This window comes from Aotus nancymaae, unplaced genomic scaffold (genome assembly GCF_030222135.1).
Source record: "Aotus nancymaae isolate 86718 unplaced genomic scaffold, 86718_ANA_hifiasm-v0.15.2.pri h1tg000006l, whole genome shotgun sequence".
Lineage (NCBI taxonomy): Eukaryota > Metazoa > Chordata > Mammalia > Primates > Aotidae > Aotus > Aotus nancymaae.
In genome coordinates this window covers 7,644,296-7,669,317 of record NW_026988417.1, presented here as the reverse complement: position 1 = coordinate 7,669,317, position 25,022 = coordinate 7,644,296, and the positions used below count along the sequence as shown (strand labels likewise).

Here is a 25,022-nt window from a genome sequence, read left to right as displayed (position 1 = left end):
TTGCACCATCGGAGGAAGGGCCTGTGGGATCCCTCCCGCTCTACTGGAGGCTGCATGAAATCCAAACACCAGGCTCGCTACCATCCAAAAAAGTCACGGCAGCATGCCCTTGTGGAGAAACCCTTGGGGTGGGGCGCTGACTCCAAGCCCGTGGCCAGGGTAGGTCACCTCCACCCTCCCAGCATCTGCCTCCTTCACAAAGGTAGACAGAATCCTGGGCTCTGGACTGCACTGTTCTTCTCTCCCTCAAATGCATTTGATTCTCCAAACCCCAACTCCCTGTGGGTCAATTCCTAACGCTCTCTAATATTCCTCTGCTGAGAAGATACATGAAACAGAAAAATGAAGCGTGTTACGGCATTCCACCTGTCTAACCGCACGGTGACTGAGAAGACCCAACATGAGAACACACTTCTTCCTGGGGGTAGAGGCAGAAGAGCTTGCAACTGACAGGCAGCATACAGGGTGGTGGCTAGGGCCAGGCTGTCCGAGTTCATACAGGGCTCCACTGCTCACCAACGGTTGTGCCTTGGGCAAGGTATTAGCCTCTCTGTGTCTCTATTTTCTCATCTGTGAAATGGTAATCATATTTAATTCACAGAATTGCTATGAGGATTAAGTTAGGTAATACAGAACCCTGAAGAGTGCCTGGCACTAGGGGGTGCTATAAAATATTACTGCTGTTGGTGGCAGTAGCTGGTACTAGTAATATTAGCAGTAGCAGCAGCAGAAGTAGCAACAGCAGGTCAGGCGCGGTGGCTCACACCTGTAATCCCAGCACTTTGGGAGGCCGAGGCAGGAGGATCACCTGAAGTCAGGAGCTCAAGACCAGCCTGGTCAATACAGTGAAACCTGATCTCTACTAAAAAATACAAAAATTAGCCATGTGTGGTGGCGGGCGCCTGTAATCCCAGCTACTTGGGAGGCTGAGGCAGGAGAATGGCTTGAACCTGGGAGGTGGAGGTTGCAATGAGCTGAGATGGTGCCATTGCACTCCACCCTGGGTGACAAGAATGAAACTCTGTATCAATAATAATAATAATAATAAACGTTTAAAAACACAATAGCAATAATAGTAGCAGTAGTATCATTATATAGAATCAGACCAGCCGGGAGCGGTGGTTCATGTCTGCAAACCCAGCACTTTGGGAGGCCGAGGCGGGTGGCTCACCTGAGGTCCGGAGCTCGAGGTCAGCCTGGCCAATGCGGTGAAACCCCATCTCTACTAAAAATACAAAAATTAGCCAGGAATGGTGGCGCATGCCTGTAATTCCAGCTACTCGGGAGGCTGAGGCAGGAGAATGGCTTGAACCCAGGAGGCGGAGGTTGCAGTGAGCCCAGATCGCACCATTGCACTCCAGCCTGGGTGGCAAGAGTGAAACTCCGTCTTAAAAAAAAAAAAAAAGAACCAGACCTTGGGACTTGGAGCTTGCAGCCCAGTGAGCTAAGCAACCTGTGTAATTCTCATTACAGACATGACTAGGGCATTTCTCTGTAACTTGAGCTATGCTCCTCCCAAGGTAACAAATCCCCTGATCCACGCCCTGCAGGTGTTATGGCAGCAGGAGAGGAAGCAGTGGGACTTCCCAAATCCACTGTGGACCAGCAGGCCAACCTCATGGAGGCTTCAGAGAAAATCAAAATACTGTATGTCCTCTTTTCCTAGGAGGGAAATGGAACAGTTTTAGAATATGACTCTTTAAAGAAGACACCTCTGAGGCATTCACTTGGCCTTTTCTGTTCTGGAGTTGCCTCTCCTTTGGAATAAGTCTGGTGCCTTGGAGTCCCAGGGTCTCCTGAGCTGGAGCCCGAGGCTAAGTTCAGAGCCCACATTCCAGTACATTCTGCTGTGTTCCCCACTTTCTGTGCTTTCTCATACCCAAGGTCTACAAAGATAGGAGCCTAAAGTGTACTATCAAAGCTTGCCTTCAACTCTTTGCAAAACATAAATCCTCGGCTGGGAGCGGTGGCTCACACCTGTAATCCCAGCACTTTGGGAGGCTAAGCGGGTGGATCGTAAGGTCAAGAAATTGAGATGATCCTGATCAACATGGTGAACCTCATCTCTACATAAAAATTTAGTAGAAATGAAAAAAATTAGCTGGATGTGGTGGTGCATGCCTGTAGTCCCAGCTAGTCAGGAGGCCGAGACAGGAGAATCACTTGAACCCTGGAGGTGGAGGTTGCAGTGAGCCACAATCGTGCCACTGCACTCCAGCCTGGTGACAGAGTGAGACTCTATCAAAAAAACAAAACAAAAAACCATAAAGCCTCACCCCAGTAAAGGTATGCAGTTACGACATAAACTTCAAGGCTTGAGACATGTGTTTTAATTCCTAGCATGAAGCCAGAAAACATGGATCAAGAGGGAATCAACACATGGTTACTGAGTAACCATCATGTGCAGGGTTCTCTTTTTGGCATTTGTCATTCCCAACAGGTTTATGTCACTTTCTTGGAGACGTAGCTGTGAATAGGATACACGAGGTCCCTGGTTTCATGGAGCTGACATTCTAGTGAGGGATGAAGGGGATTCCTAGGGGCTAGAGTCAATATCACAGACAGGAACCAAACAAAGGAACAGGCGGGACTATTTCAGGGCGTAGCAGGGGAAGCCACAAGGAAGGTCGCCCGGGAACATGCAGAGAGCCAGGCTGTGCCGAACCACAGGCCTCCCGCTGCCCAGCCAGCGCGGCCCAGGAGCACACACAGCTGCCCAGGGCTGCAGCTCCTGAGGCTCCTGCCTGAGAACACGGAAGCTTCCATCCGTTTCATTTTATTGAGAGTTTTTGATTTGCTTTCTGATTCTTACCTTATCTTACATTTTGATTTTAATTTACTTAGTTTCCTGTCTTCTGAAATTGCTGGTATTTATTCTGGGCCATTTTATCCCTAATTTAAAAAATCTGTCTTTGTCCTCTTTTTTACTTTATACTGAATTATTTCCTAAGAGACTTGTCATTCCCAACAGGTTTATGTCGTAGCCTCTTTCATTTTATATACATTTATCAAAGGTGTTTTTTGATTTTCTTTTTGTCCCCCTCATTGTAGCAGAAATGCCACATTGAACTTGCAGCCTCAAGGGTGGAAGGAGGCCCGAGGAGGAGGCTGCAGGGCACAATTTGATTCTGTTATGTGACCTGGGGCAGTGACAGTCATGATATGAGCCGCATCTTCCATGTCTGTGAATAGGGAAGACTTTCTCCAGGGGCTGAAACCACAATAAAATGACAAAAGGAAGCAGAGCACCCTGATCTTCTTGAAGTTAGGGACCACATCTCCCCCAGCCTGTACCCAGGGCATGCAGCACCTGCCAATCCAGCAGACAGCCAGTGTTCCAGTGTTCACTGCAGAAGTGAACTCACCACAGGGGAAGGGAGAGATGGAGAGACTCACTGTAATGGTGTTACGGGCCAAACTGTGTTCCCCAAAATTCCTATGTTAAAGTCCTAAGTCCCAGTGCCCCAGGATGTGACTGTGTTTGGAGACAGGGTTTTTACAGAGGTAATAAGGTAAAGGGCCCGGGCTGGGGCCTGGTCCTGCATGCCTGGTGTCCTCATGGAAGAGGTTAGGACACAGATGTGCAGACAGGGAAGCCCTTAGGAAGACACAGGGAGAAGGCAGCCTCTGCAAGCCAAGAACAGGCTCAGAAGGAATCAGACCTGCAGACACCCTGATCTCTGGCTTCCAGCTGCAAGAAAATTACATTTCTGTTGTTTTTAAGTCTAGCCTGTGGTACTTTGCTATGGCAACCCTGGAAAATTAATAGTAATGGTAACTACCAGTTAGGTGCTTACAGGGTGCAGGACACAGGGATGAGAAATTGACATGTATTGATCACCTATCCTTATAATAACCTCATGTGAGGCTCAGAGGGGTTAAGTAACTTAGGCAAGGTCACATGGGTATGACTAAGGGAGTCAGGTTCCTGGCAAGGTGTGAGACTCCAGGGCCTGTGCCCTTCTCTGAAAGGTGGCATCCCTGAATGAAGGAAGAAACTAACAGGTCTTCTGCCCAAAGTGTCCCTGTTTCTAAAACAACCTCTCTTGGCAGTGACAAGACAGAGATTAAAGTAACAAAGGTAATACCCGTGACGAGCTCTGAAAGGTGAGCTGGGCAGGAAGCTTGAGGCTTTCTCCGTTCCAGATGTCTCCAGCCTGGAGCGTGGCTGTGTAGCTGACGGCAAAGGCATCTCCCACTGTGCAGAGAAAAGCACCTGTGAGTCAGGGAGGGCTTGGCTACGCCCCCCCAGCCACGCCCCACCACACCCCAGAGGCATCCTGGACTCTGGCTTCAGTGGTTCCAAGGGAGGCCACCATGGCAGTGATGCCTGCAGCAAGGAAGCACTTTGTATTGCACACACCTGAGTGTGGGGAGGGAATTCTCTGAGTGGTAAACTGAGGAGAGTGAGCTAGGCGGACTCCCGGTCCTGGTGCTTCCTGTCACGAGCTGGGGTTCACGAGCTGGGGTGCACGACCTGCAACAGGGCTCTCTCTCCCGGCTCTTTCTCACTGTGCAGCAGGGCTCATTCCATGAATGTCTGGGTAGGCTGCACTCAGCCTGTCCTGCTTGGGAGAGGCTGTAACAGGACTGGAGGCCTTCACCCGACGTGGTCAGGTGGGTGATGGAGCCCATCTAACTCTGCCAGTCACTGTTCTTACCTAAGCTTGCCCTCCTATCTTGCCTTTCTCCCTAACCGAGGTTACCTATAGCCCTAAAATGCCACCATATGCCTCATTTCTCAATGTATACAGACCTCAAATACACATACACACACACACACACACACACACACACACATTTTATATATATAGCAAAGAGGAGGAACACTCACTTAGCCTAAGGAATCACTGGAATTTTTGCTTTAAAAATCCTCAACATTTTCATTTTTATTTTTAAATTTTTATTTATTTTTGAGACAGGATCTCTCTCTGTTGCCCAAACTAGTCTCGAACTCCCAGGTTCAAGCGATCCTCCTGCCTCAGCCTCCTGGGACTTTAGGTGTGGACCACGCCCATCTCATTTTATTTTTATATGTGGATAAGAGCTAAGATAATGACCTTAAAGTGATAAAGATAATGGTAGTGACAATGATGGGGAAGGTAGTCACAGTCAGACCTTCCTCACACAGTGATTTGATCACTGTATTAACCCAGCTGATCCCCACACACTGCGCGAGACAGATGGAGAACACGTGAGTTTCTGCAACATACAGAAGAGGAAACTGAGACTGAGAGACAGTAACTGGCTTAGGATCACCCCGCTGATGGACAGGGAGCACTGGCCCTCTAGGTCCCATCATCTTTTCCCCAAACAACAGTGGCTCTAATCAAAGAAAAGCATCAAATAATAATAATGACAATAATAATGATGACGAGGTCAGAATGTCAATGAACTGGGCCTGACTGGTCATCTGAATTTATAGTTATCTATTTATGCTTTGAGGGGAAAAAAAGTCACCTGTGCCCCAAGGTGAAAATCAATGTCACATTCTTTGGCACAGCAGTGAGTTCACAGATGAATATGATTTGGACACTGCCCTCAGGGAACGTAGAGCCCAGTAGGTAGAGCTAAGCACGGGCATGAATAATAAGAATGGAGCAATAAGATAAAAATGGCACCAATTATGGCCAGCTCAGTGGCTCACGCCTTAATCCTAGCGCTTTGGGAGGCCAAGGCAGGTGGATCACCTGAGGTTAGGAGTTCGTGACCAGCCTGGCCAACACGGTGAGATCCCATCTCTACTAAAATTACAAGAATTGCTTGAACCTGGCAGGCGGAGGCTGCAGTGAGCCAAGATTGCACCAGTCTGGGTGACAAGAGCAAAACTCCGTCTCAAACAAACAAACAAACAAACAAAACCATCAACAAAATATCTCCTAACATCAGGAGCCCAGGAGCACTTTCCAAGGCCGGGCCAGGCCACACTGCTTTAACTCCCTTACCCTCACAGCGCCTTCATAGGTAGGTGTTATTGGCGTACCCAGGGGAGAGACGGAGAGCCAAGGTTCAGAGACACAGTGTGCTCGCGCCAGAGCAGAAGTCCATGAGTTCACGTGTGGAAAGTGCCTAGAATGCCACTAGGCTCCAAGCAGGGAAGCAGGAAGGGGCAGGTAAGTCTCAGTGGGAGTTTGGAGGCAGAGGGGTGACTTTGGGGCAGGGGATTGGGTAGTGCTTTCTAGAAAAGGTGACACCAGGGCCAGGTCCCAAAGAATGGAGACGATTTGTATATTCAGAGTGGAGAGAGGTGCTTTCCTGACCCACACAAGAGCAAGAGTAGATGCTAGGAGACAGGAGAAGGGTAGGAAGCTGGGTCTGGCAGGAGCACGGACCGTGAATGGTCAGCGGGGAAATGAGATGAGAGAGGCCGGTGCTGCAGGACCACAGGCTGGAGGGGGTGTTGGACACCTTCTCTTTACCAGGCAGAGTGCCTGGGTGACATTGTCTCCTTGATTCAAACTCTACAACTCCACAATGGACTGATATTCGCACAACCAGAGCACTTCAATAGCTTTCCAGAAGCCATGTAGCTGCTGTCTCCAGGCTGGGAGTCAACCAGGTCCGTCTGAGGCTGTGTCTGTGCTCTGCTTATGGCCCCATGCTCCATTCTTTGAACATGAGTTTAAGAATAGTGGATTCTTTTTTTTTTTTTTTTTTTTTGAGACAGAGTCTCACTCAGTCACCCAGGCTGGAGTGCAATGATGTGGTCTCAGCTCACTGCAATCTCCGCCTCCCAGGTTCAAGCAATTCTCCTGCCTCAGCCTCCTGAGTAGCTGGGATTACAGGTGTGGCCACCACACCTAGCTTGCATTTTTAGTAGAGGTGGGGTTTCACCATGTTGGCCAGGCTGGTCTCAAACTCCTGACCTCAGGTGATCCACCTGCCTCGGCCTCCCAAAGTGCTGGGATTACAGGCATGAGCCACCATGCCTGGCCTCATTGTTATATCATTGAAGGCAAGAAAGCACTGAAGGTCACTTAGCTGGGACATCTCATAACAATATTTATGGCATCATTTAAATCAGAGCCAGCAAAAAGGTCACTACTTGTGAGCAAGTTCCAGTAGTAGGTTCAGTCGATAACAGTGCGTACAGAGGGATTCTGAGGCCTCATCTAAGCTCCAAGGGAAGGAGCAGCATGGCCGGTGAGCACTGTGCATCATGAGTACGGACACATGGAGTTGGTAAGAGTTCCAGGCATGTGAGAAGCATGACGGTTTAATGGGTACCAGGGTGCACGGGGGAGCCAGACTGCCTGAGTGTGACTCTCAGCCTTGGCCACGGCCAGCCCCATGGCATTAGGCAAGCTTCTCAGCCACTTCAGCTCCAGCCTCTTCATCTATAAGTGAGGTCCTACTAAGAAGAAAAGATGTCTTTGCCCTCCGAGGGAAACTGAGTTCTGAAGCCATGGTACCAACTGAATCCCAGAAGTGGTTTTCAACCTGCTTAATTGACCAACAACAGCCCAGCTCAGGGAACGAACCTCTGAAAGCCAACCAGTGATGGTGGCATGGTCTACAAGCCAACCAAGCAGAGGTGGAGTTACCCCAGTGAACATGCTTGAACATGCCTGGATGTGCCTGGACATCTCAGGAACATGCTACTGAGACGGAGGTCAAGTCACTCCCACTCTGTCCAGCACAACCCAAAACAGACTCTTCCTCTTCCTGATTGACGGTCATTTTGGTGATCTGAGTGACAGGTATACTGGGGTTCGCTGTAAACTCAACCTTTGTGTATGTTTGAAATTTTTCATAATAAAAATTGACTATATGTTTTTTAAAATTGTAGACCAGGCATGGTGGCTCAAGGCTGTAATCCTGGCATTATGAAAGGCTGAGGTATGCAGATCACAAAGTTAAGAGATCGAGACCATCCTGGCCAACATGGTGAAACCCTGTCTCTAATAAAAAAAAAAAATACAAAAATTAGCTGGATGTGGTGGTGTGGGCCTGTAGTCCCAGCTACTTGCGAAGTTGGGGCATGAGAATCGCTTAAACCCAGGAGGTGGAGGTTGCGGTGAGCCAGGATCATGCCACTGCACTCCAGCCTGGCAACAGAAAGAGACTCCGTCTCAGGAAAAAAAAAAAAAGATTCCCCACAACTCTTCCCCAAATCCAACATCTCTCCAAGGTAAATGAGAAATTCAGCTTTTTGGTGACAGATATTGAACGCAGTCTCTTTTTCTGATACCCTGGTAGTAAGCGCCACCGTGCGGATGAAGTGAGTGAACACCTGTAAGGCTTGCAGAACGTGCCTGACCAGAGCACATTCACCTGGAAGTGCCTGCACACGTTCTCATTTGTCATCCCTGACTGAAGACCGCTCTGCTCTTACCTTGTAGAAACTTCTTGCTAAAAGCCTGGAATCCTTCTGAGGTTCTGTTTCCGATGGATTCCCCAATGGTGAGACCAGTGATGCTGTCCAGCAAGAGCAGCTCTGAGAGGTTGGCTGACAAGGGTGTCTTGGTGTTGTTAACTAACAGCCATATGTGGGCTGTCTGTGCTTCGCTCGGCCCGGACACCTAGGGCAGGAGGAGAAGGCATGAGGGCAGATTTGCTGACAAGCCCGGCTTCCTAAATGGGGCACGAGCCCAACCTGTGCACATCAGGTCTCCAGGAAGAAGGAGAGTGGCACCGTCTCACAGAGGTTCTGGGAATTTCTCAGGCTCCGGGTGATTTCAAAGACCCCCAGGAGGGTTTTGACCCACACTTGCCAAGCTGTTGCTTGGAGACAGTTTCAAAGAAACTGAGATGCAGTGAAATCATCCCTGCAGAGAATCTTAGAAGAAAAAACGTCCAAGTGTGGAAACCGTCAGGTTGGGGAGATTGTGACAACCGGCGTTAACAAGAAAAGCAAACAATGGCTCTTTGGTACTTAGTTATTTTGAAGATTCAGCCTCAGCCCAGGGTCTCTGATGGTCATGTGATCTCCAGGAATGACCTGAGCAGCTCACCTGCCTCCTGGATCATCTCCCACATTCAGCCTCTGCCCAGCACGTGTCTCAATGGCTCTACTGCTGGAAGCCAGCCAGTGGCCCACCCAGCAGGCTCATCACCTGGGCTCTGCACTCTTGCCCTGCCTCCCTCTCTAATCTTGTCTCCCAGCCCCCTTGCACCACCTTCTCCCCAGCTCTGCTGAAATAGATGCAGGAGCTGGAAAAAAGAGAAGGAAGCAATGTATATACTGCAATGAGTGAGCTCTGGAATATAAGAAGTGATAAAAGCAAGCTTCAGAATGGTGCGTGTAATATACTGCCACCTAGGTAAGAAAAAACCAAGTCGGGGGAAAGAAGGTGCACATATGTATACCTGCAAGTGCACACACCTCTGCCTGCATGCATATGGCAGAAAACATCTCTAGAAGGATATATGAGAAACTGCTAACAGTGACTGCAACCAGGAAGGCAAACAATGTCGCTGAGGGCCTGTGATAAAATGAGGGTGGCACAGTGAAGGCTTAACTCAGCAGGCTTGGGCTGTGCAAACCCTCCACGTTCGCCAGAAAGGACTGGCCCTTGACCAGCTCCTGAGAGAGAACCTCTAAAGCCTGCGGAATATCCTTGCCTGATTACAGTGTGGGTTTTTTTTTTAAATGCCTTAGTCCTTGGACTTCACCAGATAGCTGATGCCAATGGTCTGTGGTGGGTTCCTTGGACCCTGCTGTACTGAAACGACCCCTGGAGGGGCTGGAGAATGAGTAACTGAGGTCAGTCTCTTGGATGCTCCATGCCTATGTGACTGAGCCTGAGAAAAACCCTGGACAGCAAGACTCCAGTGAGCCTCCCCAGTTGACAGTACTCCATCCGCGTTGTCACGCATCATTGCTGGGAGAACTAAGCTCTGTCCACACAACTCAGTCGCTGGGCGAGCACAACTGGAAGCTCACGCCTGGTCTCTCCTGGCTTCTGCAACATTCGCCTTTTTCCTCTCCTGACTTTAATCTGTACCCTTTCTCTGTAATGAACTGTAACTGAGCATAATGGCTTCTCTGAGTTCTGTAAGTTTCTCCAGCCAACCACTGAACCTAAGGCAGGTGCTGGAGTCCCCTGACACAAGGATACCATGTGGAATTAGTAACCATCTTGTGGGATTAGGAAGGTTAAAGACCTAAAAATCATCGAACAATGTTTAAAACTGCCAGGTATCATATTAATGATTACAATCTGAAAGAAAATATATCGTACTTTTTCACATTCTAAATGATCACTGTGCATTTTTAATGACAATTATTTAATCGTAACAAAAAAAACTCAGTGGTAGTGCTACCATTTGAGATCTCAGAGCCCTTGCTATGCATTCATTGCTTGTGTGTCTAGACTTGTGTAGGTAAGCCCATGATTTATCAGTTCTTAAATACATGACTCTATTAAAGTGATTCGGGCAAAATCCAATTATTTTCTCTTCAAAGATAAATCCCCAATGGAAACTTACCAGTGCACATTTCTGAAAAATTACTCCATTCTCAGAAGTCCCTTGAACTTCTCTTGAAATGTCCCCATACTACAATAAAATGTAAAAGTTGTTAGAAAATGAGAAATATTTCATGCTATACATAGTTAATAAAAGTACAAGATGATGAAATTTTTACAGGCGGGTAGAAGGATTATTGCTACTAATCCTTAAGTAATCTTGAAGTCTTATTTTTAAAAGAGCATTAAAGGATTGGAAATTAAAACGTTCGGAAAGAAGAATGTGGACTTGAGATTACACCGCCGTGTATTCCCAGTCTGGGCGCATGTGTGGGACACGTGTTGTCACAGGGACTCAGCCAACCCAGACTGACACAGCAGCAAGGGGGATGTGGGCAGACCAATGAAGATATCATTCCACATGCACCGTGTGCTTCCCGGGTGTGGGCTGACTTAGTACACGTGTGCACCACGGTGCGCTGGAACGAAGGGCAGTGTGTTTGGGAGCTGGGGATGGCCTCTGTGAGCTTGATCCCTCATCAACATAGGGAATCCCCTCCAGGCTTGGCCTCCTCCAGCCCTGCAATGGCTCCCATGAAAAGGTTCCAAAGGAAAGCCAGGGTTCGCCCATCAAATACAAGCCTCCTGCAGCCCTTGAAACCCCAGGTTCCCTTTCCCTTTGTACTGACAACCAATGTTTGTTCATTTCTGCCCTTGCCATGCTCCCTACCCTAGGGCCCTGGCCCCTGCAGTATCCACACGCCTCCTTTAAATGGGACTGGACCCTGACTTCGTCCAGGAAGCTCGCCATGCTGGATGACCATGTCTTCCCCACTCTCTGCCTTGTGCACCTGTCACTGCAGTGGGACAAGCTGTATTCTGAGTCATGGACTATGGCAGCTCTCAGTGATATGAATAAGCATATGCGAATTTATTTTTTATTTTTGTAGAGATGGGGTCTTGGTATGTTTCCCAGGCTGGTCTTGGACTCCTGGCCTCAAGTGATCCTCCTGCCTTGGCCTCCCAAGGTGCTGGGATGACAGACGTGAGCCACCACACTGGGTCTAATAACCATAAAATGTCTGTCATTTACTGAGGGCCAGGCATGGCACCTATCACTTTACATACATGAGTTCTATCACTCCCATTTTATATATGAGGAAACGAAGGCTCAGAAAGGTTAACTCCCTTGCTGAAGGTCACGTAGGCAGGAAGCTCGAGACTCTACCCAGGCCTGTGTGACTCCAAATCCTATGATCTTTCCACAGCTCACATTCCCACTCCACAGTGTAACCTTCTCATTGCGTAGAAAAATCAACAAAAAGGCAGTTTTCCAAAGAACACACTGACAATGTGCAGCAATCTCAGCCTGACTCAGGCCTTTGATTCAGCTGAGCTTCCATACACCACAACCACCCTAGTGCCTTTTTAACATGCTGGGACCCTAAGAGAATTAATTTGCCAAAGCCCTCAAGCAAGGTTCTGGCTTTCTCTTCTTCTGACCTTCACATAGCATCTTGTAAACAGTAACTGAAGATTACTTAGATACAGCTTGTGGGGCAAATAAGTGCAGAAGGGACGACTGAGTATGGAGGGTGCTGCCCTGCGAGGTGGTGACAAGTTACCTGTTACTGGGGAGGACTGGAAAGAACAGCGAGTCCAAGAGGGGGTTCAGTGGTGGCCCCCAAAGGATATGTCCACGTTCTGATCCCCAGAACCTGTAAACGTGTCCTGATTTGGAAAAGAGGTCTCTGCAGATATAATGAAGCTAAGGATCTCAAGAGATCATCCTGCACTATCCAGGTGGGCCTGACGTCCAATGACAAGTGTCCTTATAAGTGGCACACAGAGAAGACCCAGACCCAGAGGAAGCCAAGTACAGACGGAGGCAGAGAGTAAGGCAATGCAGCCGCAGCAAAGCAAGGCCTGGAGCCACCAGAAGCTGGAAGAGGCAGGAGCATCCTCCCCTAGAGCCTGCAGAGGGGACGTGGCCCTGTCAGGGCCGTGATTCCAGTCTTCCAGCCTGCACAGCTGTGAGAAAGTACATTCCTGCTGTTTTCAGCCACAACGTCTGTGGTCATTTGTTATGGCAGCCCCAGGAAATCAACAGCACTACCTAGCAGGGAGCCCAAACAACGGCTCTTGGCCATCATAGCTCACTGGTCAAGCTCAACGGTTCTCATACCATGTTAAGTCACTGAACCCAGGTTACATAAAACAAAATGAAAAATGACAGCAAGAGCACGGAGCAGTGGTTACAGAAAAGGCTTCCAATCCTGGATCTAACACTTCCACCTGCGGACATGGAACTAGTTTCTCAATCTCCCTAATCCTCAATTTCCCATCTGTAAAATGAGAATGAAAATATGACTGTTTAAGAAACTCATAATGAGGCTCAAGTGAGATTATGCATAGAAAGTGCTAACCCCAGCGCCCGGCCCATAGGAAATGCTGTGAGATGCTCACTGCTCTTATGGACACAGTCATCTTTAATAGCTGGGAGTGATTCCGCCTGGTTTAATCACAATCCACTCCCTGCTTTGGAAACACCAGAAGAGACAGCCTAATTCTCTGATTCAAACCTCTTCTCCATCTAAATACCATATATCGTGTAGCAGAAATAGGGCCTTGGAAAAAGAAATGGATTTGCTCCCCAGTGATAATTATGTTTAGTGAAAGAGGAGGAATAGGCTTTTTTAAGCAACAAAAGCCTGTGTCATTTTATAAACAGCCCAAAATTGGATTCTTTCCAACTTCTGGTATTTGTGTTAAATTACTGAACTTACTACTTACCAGGCGGTGTGTTATCGGAGACTCTCTTTTAAATAAGTTCTTCTTAGGCCAGGAGCGTATAAAAGCAAAAAAGGAATGAGCCCAGGGCCCACTAGAGGCTGCAGAAGTTGACAGTGGGATACAGACTTCCATTTTCTTGTCCAGTTTCACTCCAAGTGGTGCTTCCACTGGAAAACAGCAAAGCACATGTCTTATATAATGCGGAGAGACAGTAGGACATAGAGCTTAGCCTTAGAGGTAGACTCCAGGGTATGTGGAAGGCACCTGGAAAATGTCTGCTGGGTAAGTAAGTTAATGAATGAATGAATGATACCATTGTGTGCTGGGTAAGTTAATAAATGAATGAATTATTACCATTGTATGCTGGGTAAATAAGTTAATGAATTAATGATATCATCTCTCTGCCAGGAAAACGAGACATGCTAATTGGGAAGCTACAGAGCTTAAAAAGAGCATTTTTCAAAGCCTGGTCTCGTCACCTGGGTTGTGCAGCCCCACATAAGAATCAGAACCGCTGGGCAAGAATGGTGCCTGGGGTGATTCTTACACACATGATATTAGACAGCCCTGGGCTCAAATGCTGGCTCTGCCCCTCCAGCTATGAGTCCTTGGGCATAACCTCTAACCTCTCTATACCTCGGTTTGCTTAATTCTAAGGTGAACAGCGCAGGTCTTACATTACTAGGTCCTTCTGAGCACCTGCCTACTGCAGAGACCTCCGTGAACACCTTCAACCAGCATCCTAAAGAGGACGTGTGCACGGCCAGACACAAATGCCTGCTCTGCCCTCCGGTAAGAAATGACTCCCTTAGACGTTTCTCTGTGTTGATACATTTGGCAAGTTCGTGAGCACTGTGTGTAAAGCACAGGAATGTCACTTAAAAGGTCCTGGCTGGGTTGTCAGGGTCCTCTTGAGTGGATGCGGCCCAGGTGCTGCTCAGCTGTGGGACCTTGCACAGGTCAGCTGAGTTCTCTGGGCCTCAGTTCCCTTTACCTGGGAGCATGGTTAAGATGCCAATCAGAGAGGGTTGTTGTCTGAGCAGCCCATCAAATGCCACACTGCACGTGAACATGCTCAAATATGTCAAATGCTTCAAGTCAGAAATTCAAGTTTTGAAACAACATGTATCTCCTATTCAGATACAAACTACTTTGACTGGATATTTGAAAATAATATGGACTTTTCAGTCTTTCCTACCCAGTATATTAATGGTAAGGACTTTACAAATGCTTTAGAAACCTCCTATAGCATTTCAAAATATATGCAGGAAAAAACTAAAATTTGATAAAAAAGATGTGGAGCTGGGTCCTAGATTAAATTACAGTATTTTTTTTTTTCCTTCCTTGGGTAGTATCTGGGGGTGATTCAGTTCCTCCGGTTGGGATGGGATAAGGGCTCCTACTGCATCAAGCATCGGGGGACTGATGGCCCTCACCATGGAAACAACTGGGTGCTCCAGCAGGTCAGTGGCTGATTCAGAGCATCGGGAATGTCCAGGTAGGGAGTTTGGGTGCAAGTGAGACCGGACATCCACCTCCAGACCCCAGCATAGCACCTGGGGCCAGGGCACAAATACCTGGGAAGCAGCATAGAGGACATAAAATCTGCAGGCCACACCTCACCCTCACACGCACCATCTCTGGTCCACCCATTTATGCACCTGTGGCTCTCCTGGTCCTCAGCTTTAATGAAAACTCCAAGGCGATCCCTCTCTTCAGAGAGGATCCCTCCTCTATTCAGCAAGAATCCCGCTCAGTCTATAGAGCCAAGTGGGGCCCACCTGAATTTCAGCCCAATCCCAGTCCATTCCCCAGGACCCCAGAGATAGGCACAGAATCCAGAAAACCCCACCCACTGGCCCCAGGGATAGGTTCGGGGACCCACACTGAGCCCATAGGTCTGCACTGGAACTGCCACAGCCGCTGGGAAAAGTCTGCACTGCAGGTGCCAGCCATCAGGCTCAGGAGCCGGAACTGCCCGCAGCATCTTTCTCACCACAGGGAAAGGATGTGCCTGCCTGAGAAGGATGCTCACCAGGGGAGAGCAGGGAGGCCAAGAGGGAGGGAGAAAGGCAGAGCCACAGGAACATTGACAACCTCAAGCTCCTGGGTCCAGCAGTACCGTGGCCTGTGCGTTTCAGTTACCGACGCAGATCAGTTCCCTCTCACTTAAATGAGTGTCAGTTGAATTTCGACCAGAGAGTATGGCAAGCTGAATAAAGGTCCGCAAAGACAGCCAGGTCCTAACCCCATGAACCTGTGAATGTCATCTTAAGGTTGCAGACACTTTGTGGATGTAATTCGATGAAGGGCCTGGAGACAGAGAGATTGCCTGGCTTATCCTGGAGAGCCCTAAATGTCATTACAGATGTCTTTATAAGAGGTAGACAGAGATTTGACAGAAGAGAATAAGGCCAAGAAACTACTGAGGGACGATGCCATGCTGCTGGCTTCCAAAACCCGAGGAACGCAGTATCCCTCATCCATCTCTAAGGAACTCAGGCAACATGGCCACAGATGCTGGAAAAGGAGAGGAAATGCACTCTCTTCTGGAACCTCTAGAGGGGGCAGACAGCCATGCTGCTGGCTTCCAAAACCGAGGAACGCAGTATCCCTCATCCATCTCTAAGGAACTCAGGCAACATGGCCACAGATGCTGGAAAAGGAGAGGAAATGCACTCTCTTCTGGAACCTCTAGAGGGGGCAGACGGACACCTTAACTTTGGCTAGTGAAACTTGCAGAATATTCAGGAGACTGGAGATACCAATGGGTGAAACAGAGGATGTTATTAAGGTGGCCACTGGCTCAGCGGATTAGCATCACAAGGCTGAGCAAAGGAGAAAGAAAATGGGGTACTTTTTATACATCCAGAATGACTAGCAGCTAACAGGTTTACAGAAGCCAGAATAAAAAACAGTTAATTAATTTGTAACATGCCTTGTGATGTAGGTTACATTTGAAAAATAGCATTTTGAGAAACACATTGTACATTCTTGGGTGTTATCTTGCGCTGTGACCTTGCAGCTGATCAGCGAGAAAAACCAGAGTCTTGAGATGCCTGGGAACTTTGCTGAGAATGTGAGAAGAATAGATAAGGTAGGTTTTACAGGGAGTTGTTAATTTCAAGCAGAGCTGGGAGTTAGGTTTTATGTTGAACACAACACAGTAAACTTTATTATGTAGCAATTACGGACTACCATTTTTACTATTTAATTTCCCTCTTCAAAACTGATGTCGGACTTCTGCCCTCCAAAATTGTAAGAGAATAAATGTGTGTGGCTGAAGCCACTGAGTTTGTGAACATTTTGTCAGGGAAGCCACAGGAAATGGATACACCCAGGTAATTCACACATTCTGTTTCATCCGCCAAATGCCTTCAGGGGACATCGAAAAGGGCCTACCTCACCCTAGATTCCACTGTGCACTGCCACTCCGGCCAGCTCTGAGGAGGAGCCTCACAGCCCTGCTTCCGTAGGGTCAGGGAATGACCTACCTGCTCAAAGTAGAGAGGTGCTAGAAGCAGCAGCAGAGTGTGAGGGAGCTGGAGAGGGGCTTCAGGGTTCTGGTTCCTTCATGCTCAAGACAGGGGAACATCAACCAGAAGAAAAACTCACCTGCCGTCTCAAAGTGACAGCATTCCACTTTGGGCCAAATCGTACAGGGCAAGTCCTAAAAAATTTAAAAGACACAAAGTCATTAATGAAGCACATACTTGTGAGAAGTGGTGATAAATAATCTTTGTAAATGGCTCACACGGAGAGGACCTGCACTTTTATCCAGAAATGTGAAGTAAACTTTTCTAAGCCAGCCATCCCCGCCAAGCTTCTGAGTAGAGAATTCCCTTCCTTTCCCAGGGAGAGAATCAGCGCCCTCATGACTGCATTTCCAGGAGCTGTCAAGGGAGGCCACACCATGTGATTGAAATGTCTTATCATCAGATGGACCTGGGTTCAAACTTCAGCCCTGCCCTCCATCAACTGAGACCCTGGGTAAGCCAAGAGTCTCCGAATTCCTAAGATCCTGCAAGTTTTTGGAGTGGCAGATAAGACACTTGATGGGGAGTGGAGAAAACTAGACTCCAGCTGGAGCTATTTATTTGCTGTGTGTCCCTGGCTAAGTTTCTCAGCCTCTCTGAGCCTCAGATCCCTCTTCTGAAAAGTGACTTCAAAGCCTCCCCCGAGTCATCTCAGTCTCTTTTGTGATGAAAATTGGTTTATACTGAGCCTAGCCAAACCCTTCCAATTTACATTTGTGAATCGCTGGGCTCTAGAAAGACTCAGACCGTACGGCCGGGCGCGGTGGCTCAAGCCTGTAATCCCAGCACTTTGGGAGGCCGAGGCGGGTGGATCCCGAGGTCAAGAGATCGAGACCATCCTGGTCAACATGGTGAAACCCCGTCTCTACTAATACAAAAAATTAGCTGGGCACGGTGGCGCGTGCCTGTAATCCCAGCTACTCAGGAGGCTGAGGCAGGAGAATTGCCTGAACCCAGGAGGCGGAGGTTGCGGTGAGCCGAGATCGCGCCATTGCACTCCAGCCTGGGTAACAAGAGCGAAACTCCGTCTCAAAAAAAAAAAAAAAAAAAAAAAAAAGAAAGACTCAGACCTCTCTACTGAATAATAACGAAAGCTCTCCTGGATGGAACCTCCTCAGTGTGTCAGTGCTTACGCTGTGTGCACCACGTGAACTGTACAAATAGTCCCTATAGTAACCCATGAAGCATCATTTTCATTTTACAGCACTACCCCCAGTCTACAGCAACTAGATAACTCACTCCAGAGCCTGGTACACAAGCAGCCTGGCCCAGCACGTGTGCTCACCCTGCATGTGATGGCTGGTTTCTGTGTAATGGAAGGAGAAAGGATGTGTATGTGAGCTAAGTGGGATGCTCAGGCCTGGCTTTGGGGTTCAGTTCCGATGACTAGTCCCTGTGGCTAATGATCACATGGCTCTCACACAGGCCAGATGCCACGGAAAGCATGAGATAGGATGGGATCAATGGGACACTGTTGTGGCCACTGTCTGTGTGTTACAGGCCTCCAAGACCCTGGCTGTGGCAGTTCTGCTGGGGTGACGTAAGCCCAGCTGGGCTGGAGGCTGATTTTCCCCCAAAGGCGCAGAGGAGGCCCGCCCACAGAGATTGAGTCTCATGTAGGGACACAGAGGAAATGATGGAAATTGCAGAGACAGAGGCAGAGACAGGCAAGAGAGAAAACGGATGCAGCTCGATCCAGCCAGTCTTCTACCAAACCCACCCCAGTATTCCCAATTGATAAAGCCAAACATTTGGCTTCAGTTTGTTCACATGGAGCTTATGTTATGTTACGGGCAGTGTAAAGAATTCTATTTAAAATAGTAAATGATGGTACAAACGTTCTATGGAGTACTAGGCAGCTATTAAAAGGAACAAAGCAACATGATTCAGAATTCCACTTCTGGGCATATATGTAAAGTAACTGAAAGCAGGGTCTTGTAGAGATATTTGCACATCTGTGTTCACAGCAGCATAATTCACAATAGCGCAAGCCAAACATCCATCAGTGGAGGAATGAATAAGCTAAATGTGGTCTATCCATAAAATGGAATATTATGCAGCCTTGGAAAGGAAGGAAGCTGGGTATGGTGGCTCAAACCTATAATCCCAGGACTTTGGGAGGCCAACGTGGGTAAAGCACTTGAGGCCAGAAGTTCAAGACTGGCCTGGCCAACATTGCAAAACTCTGTCTCTACTAAAAATACAAAAAATTAGCCAGGCATCGTGGCGCAAACCTGTAGTCCCAGCTGCTTGGGAGGCTGAAGCTTGAAAATCACTTCGACCCAGGAGGCAGAAGTTGCAGTGAGCTGAGATCGCGCCACTGCACTCCAGCCTGAGTGACAGAGTGAGACTTGGTCTCAAATAAACAAACAAACAAAAAACACACAAAGAAAGAAACTGGGTGAGGTGGCTCATGCCTGTAATCCCAGCACTTTGCGGGTGGATCACAAGGTCAGGAGATCGAGACTATACCGGCCAACATGGTGAAACCCATCTCTACTAAAAATACAAAAATTAGCTGGGCTTGGTGGCATGTGCCTGTAATCCCAGCTACTCAGAAGGCTGAGACAGGAGAATCGCCTGAACCCAGGAAGTGGAGGTTGCAGTGAGCGGAGATCGCTCCATTGCACTCCAGCCTGGGTGACAGAGCGAGACTCTGTCTCAAAAAAAAAAAAAAAGAAAAAAGGAAAAAAGAAAGGAAGGAGATTGTAACACAGTTTCCAACATGGGGGAACCTTGAGGCAAGTGCGCAAAGGGAAATAAGCCAGTTACGGAAGCACGAGTCCTGTGTGGTTGCACTCACATGAGACCCCTAAAGTAGTTAAACTGATAAAGACAGAAAGCAGAAAGGTGGTTGCCAGGGCTTGGGGGTGGATAAAAATGAGGAGTTATTGTTTAATGGGGACAGAGTTTTACAAGATGAAAAGAGTGCTGGACATTGGTTGCCCAACAATGTCAATGTACTTCACACTACTGACCTGTACACTTAAAAATGGTTAAGATGCTAAATTTTGTTATGTCCATTTTACCGTAATTAAAAATAAAAATGGACCAGGCATGGTGACTCATGCCTGTAATCCCAGCAATCTGAGAGCCCAAGGCAGGAGGATCACTGGAGCCCAGGAGTTGGAGACCAGCCTGAGCAGCATAGAAAGACCTCATCTCTACAAAGCATTTTTTAAAAATTGGCCAGATGTGATGGTGCATGCCTGTAACCTCCCAGCTATCTGGGAACCTGAGATGGGAGGATCACTTGAGCTCAGGGGTTCGAGGCTGCAGTGAGCTGTGACCATGCTACTGCACTCCAGCCTCAGTGACAGAGCAAGACCCTGTCTCAAAAAAATGAAAATAAATAAATACATAAATAATAAATGAAGCAGACCTGCATTTTCCTAGAAAGAACTCTAAAATGATTAAGTGAAATCTCCAAGTCACAAAAACTATATTTTCTCATTAAATCAAAATGGGATTTTTATATATTCAGTACTACGTAATAATTATATTTCTCCATTTATTTTATATATTTATATTAATACACTTACGTGTGTGTATTTATATATTCAATATTATACTTATATATTCCATAATGTATTTAATACTAGTATTTACACATTTAGTAGAATGTACACTACAACATATCATAACACTGTACTATTTTTAAAGCCTAGAAAGGGGACATTCTCAAGTGTTCCCAGTGGCCACTGTTGGGGAGGAGGGGTGTGGGTGGAGGCAGGAGAGGAAGACTCATTATTTTGGTGCCACCTGTGTTGCTTCATTTCTCACCATGAGGAGCACATGGCCACGTGTCACTGCAACACCCGTGACAACACTAATAGTAACGGGCGCCAGCCACGGCGCTCCTTTGCAGGCCTGTCTCTCTGGGGTTTCGGCTTCCAGGCCTCTCACACCTGATAGGAACGCTGTCCCCAGGAGCCTCCTTGGACAGCTCAGTGGGCCCAGGACAACTGCTAGCTCATGAACTGTCTTCTACAAGGTAGAGGAAAGCATCCTTCCTCAAGAGAACACGTCCATCTGCCAGAAACTGTTGCAGGCTGCTCAAGTAGATGGGATAGGCCTCTACCGCCACAGGGCAGGAAAAAACTGTGGAGAAAACCCCACACCCAGGCTGTGCACAGCGACTTCCTTCCAACAAAGACAGTACAGTCATGCGGCCATCAACAACGGGGATATCGTCTGAGCAATGCGCCGTCAGGCAACGTCATCATTGTGTGAATATGAAAAGGTACATTACACACCCCTAGATGGTGCAGCCAGCCCCACACCTAGGCGATTCGGTGTCGCCTACTGCTCCTGGCCTACACAGCTGTACAGCAGTTACTGTGCTGGATACCACAGGCAACCGTAACACGATGTAAGTATTTGTTTTTCTAAACATAGAAAAGGCACAGTGAACATAGAGTATTATAATCTTATGAGACCACTGCTGTATAGGTGGCCTGTCCTTGATGGAAGCCTGGTAATGCGATGCATGACCGTGTAGAAAGTGGGGAAAGGGCAGTACATTTGTCTGCTCTCATGCTGCTAATAAAGACATACCTGAGACTGGGTAATTTATGAAGGAAAGAGGTTTAATGGACTCACAGTTCCACATGGCTGGGGAGGCCTCATAATCATGGCAGAAGGCAAATGAGGACCAAAGTCACATCTTACATGGCAGCAGGCAAGAGAGCATGTGCAGGGGAACTCCCCTTTATAAAACCACCAGATCTCGTGAGACTTATTCACTATCACAAGAACATTATGGGAAAGACTCGCCCCCATGATTCAATTACCTCCAACGGGGTCCCTCCCACTTCACATGGGGATTATGGGTGCTACAGTTCAAGATGAGATTTGGGTGGGGACAGAGCCAAACCATATCATAGTTTCACAATGGAGCAGCCTGACAAACCCTGCTGCAGCCCAGTGACCCAGGCCAGCGCCAACAGTAATGAGTCATGCTGACGGCACACACCCAGAAAAATTCCTAGGCAGGGCATCCTACAAGACCCCAGACCAGGCTGCGTGGGAACTGTGAAGGTCATCAAGAATAAGGAGAGCCTGAGAAGCTGTCACAGCAAAGAGGAGCCCAAGGAGATGTGACAAAATATAATGTGGACTCCTGGGTGGGACCCTGGAGCAGAAAATGAACCTTCAGTAAAAACTAAGAAAACCTGAATGAACTATGGGCTTTAATAATAATTTGTCAATACTGGACCATTTACTGTAACAAATGTACCACACTAATACCTAGTTAATAATGAGGGGAAGGTTGGCCACGCTGGTTCATGCCTATAATCCCAGCAGTTTGAGAGGCCAAAGAAGGAAGATCACTTGAGCCCAGAAGCTCAAGATCAGCCTGGACAACATAGGGAGACCCCATCTCTACAAAATAATAATAATAATAATAATAATAAAATTAGCCAGGTGTGGTGGCATATATACTCCAGCTATTTGGGAGGCTGAGGCAGGAGAAATTACTTGGACCCAGGAGATCAAGGCTGCAGTGAGCTATGATCATGCCACTGTACTCCAGCCTGGGAGACAAAATAAGACCTGTCTCAAAAAAATAAATAGTAAATATTAATAATAAATAATAGGCTAGGTGCAGTGGCTCAAGCCTGTAATCCTAGCACTTTGGGATGCTAAGGTGGGCTGATCACTTGAGGTCAGGAGTTCGAGACTGGTCTTGTCAATATGGTGAAACCCTGCCTCTACTAAAAATATAAAAATTAGCTGGGCATGGGTGGTGGGTGACTCTAATACCAGCTACTTGAGAGGCTGAGGCAGGAGAATCACTTGAAACCGGAAGGCGGAGGTTGCAGTGAACTGAGATTGTGCCACTGCACTCCAGCCTGGGTGACAGAGTGAGACTCTGTCTTAACATACATACATAGATACATACATACATAAACAGAAATATAATAGGGGAAACTATGTATGTTGGCGGGGGAAGAGATACATGTGAGCTTTCTGTACCATGTGCTCGACTTTTCTGTAAATTTAAAACTGTTCTGAAAATTACAGTCTATTACTTAAGAACAAATACATCCATATGGTCTCTAATACGAACACTTGCCAATGAATATGACACCATGGTGCACCCAACTCCACACAAATGTATGTTTGTACACCCCCTAACCCCTAGAACTTTCTATCCATTCTTTCAGCCATCACCTGCTGCCTCTTAGGCACTGTGCTAGGCATCACCTGTCAGGCAAAGCAGACCTGGCCCCTGACCTCGTCCTGGGACAAAGCTCTCCTTACTAGTGGACACTGCCACTTGGGAGGAAGGGGCAGGTTCTCAGAGAGCAAAGGACCCAGGCTGACCTCCATGAGGAAGCCCTTGGGTAACCCTGGAGCCAGGCACCCTCGGCCGTGCCTCAGACGTGCCTCCCAGGGCAGTCTCACTGGTTTCCGGGCATCTCTGATTCTTGTCCTCATGGAAGTCCCCAGCCTGGGGAGGCACCTCTCTGGGGACTCTGGCCACTCTGGGCAGCCACTTCTATAAGCACCATGCCATGTGCAGCCGATAGTATCTTCCAGTGCGCAGCCTGCCCCTCCCTGTCATTCCTCTCTCCAAGCTGACACAGCTCCTGTGGAGGCCACCATGGCCACTCCAAGGCCCCATTTCATGACCAGTCCTCCTCATCACACACACTTACCAGCAGCGTTCCACATGGGCTTATTCCAGCTTCCCATGGCTGCTGTACAAATTACTGCAAATGTAGTGACTTAAAACAATACAAATTTATTCTCTGATAGTTCTAGAGGTCTGACACAGGTCTCACAGGACTAAAATTAAAGTGTCAGCAGGGCTGCGCTCTTTTCTGGAGGCTCCAGGGAAAAATCCGTTTCCTGGGCTTTTCCAGCTTTCAGAGGCTGCTGTGTTCCTTAAGTTCGTGGCCCCTTCCTCTGGCGTCAAAGCCAGCAGCAGCTGAGTCCTTCTCACGCTGCATCTCTCTGACCTTCTTCCAATATCTCCTGACTCTCTTCTCTGCCTCCTTCTTCCACTTTTAAGGACCCTGATGATTACATTGGAACCATCAGGTAATCCTGAATATCTTCCCTATTTTAAGATCAGTTAATCAGCAACCTGACTTCCTTGTATAGCGGCAATTCCCATGGCCATGTAACCTAACATACCACAGGTTCCCGGGGTCTAGACAGGAGCATCTTTGGGAGCCATTATTCTGCTGACCATGGTGAGCCCTTTCTCCCTTCCTGAAATGCCCTCCACCCTTGACCTCTGGGTCATACTCCTGGTTCCCTTTCACAGGGGTCACGTGTTCTCCACCTCCTCTGTTGGATCTTTTCTTCTTCCTGGTCACCAGCCCTGGGGTTGCTCCAGGGCTCAGCCCTAGGACCTCACTCTTTCCATTTGAGAGTTCCTCCTGAGGTCAGCTCATCCAGGCCCTCAGACGTTAAAGGTCATTTAAAAGCTGGCTATTCCCCCATGTAAATCTCTAGTTCAGATTTCTCCCCCTAGATCCAGAATTGAATGCCTAAGAGACATGTTGAACTCAACAGCGGTGATTTCCAACCCGAGCCTGCTGCACAGCAGCCAGTGGTAACTCCTTTCTCCCATTTGCTCAGGCCAAAATCCATGGCTTTGTCCTTGATTCTTCTCTTTCTCAACCCAGAACCAATCCCATTAAATCCCACTGGCTCTACCTTGAAAAAGCACCCACAATCCAACAGCCTCTTGGCAGCTCACCGTTTCCTCCCCAGTCCAGCTCCCCTCCACGGCCCCCTGGCCTCCCACCTGCCTGCTCGCCACTTTCCTGCTCACACCTCTGCCTGCCATCTATTCTGTCCCCTGCCACAGGGGTGCTTGGAAAGGAAACACGAGAGTGGGTCACTTGTGCTCAAAGCCCATCCACAGCGTCCCATCTTACTCAGAACAACTGTCGGAGTTGTGGCCAGAAACACAGCCTTGCCCATCCCTCACTCCATTCAGGGATTGGCTCAGCCGTCACCTCCTTGAAGTACCTTCCCTGCCCACCATGTCTGTATCACGAGTGCCCCTCATCTCTCAGACCACTTTGCCCACTGTGTGCATCTTGACAGCCCCAACCACAGTGGACATACCACTGAGTAGCATGATTCCTGCCTGTTTCCTGCTCCAAGAACACAGTTTCCTCAAGAGCAGGGGCAGGTCTTGGTCTGCCTTGTTCTGTTGTATCCCAAGCACTTAGGACAGAGCCTGGCACCTAGAAGGCCCTTGAAAGCCATTGCAAATGAATGGCTCAGAGGCCCAGTTCCACTCCCCCTCCACTTCCTC

At 48.1% G+C, this 25,022-nt stretch overlaps 1 protein-coding gene across 2 annotated transcripts in view; it reads right to left on the bottom strand.

Moving 5' to 3' along the window:
• Window positions 1-25,022, bottom strand: part of EVC2 (EvC ciliary complex subunit 2) — a 165,974-nt gene that overhangs the window by 134,454 nt on the left and 6,498 nt on the right. For both annotated transcript variants that reach the window (XM_064365631.1, XM_021669401.2), the window contains exons 2-6: window positions 16,818-16,872; window positions 13,203-13,369; window positions 10,432-10,500; window positions 8,336-8,522; window positions 4,089-4,198 (exon numbers count right to left, since the gene is read on the bottom strand). In XM_064365631.1, the coding sequence (XP_064221701.1) occupies window positions 4,089-4,198; window positions 8,336-8,522; window positions 10,432-10,500; window positions 13,203-13,334 (498 nt within the window). In that variant the 5' untranslated portion in view covers window positions 13,335-13,369; window positions 16,818-16,872. The remainder of the gene's footprint in view (window positions 1-4,088; window positions 4,199-8,335; window positions 8,523-10,431; window positions 10,501-13,202; window positions 13,370-16,817; window positions 16,873-25,022) is intronic.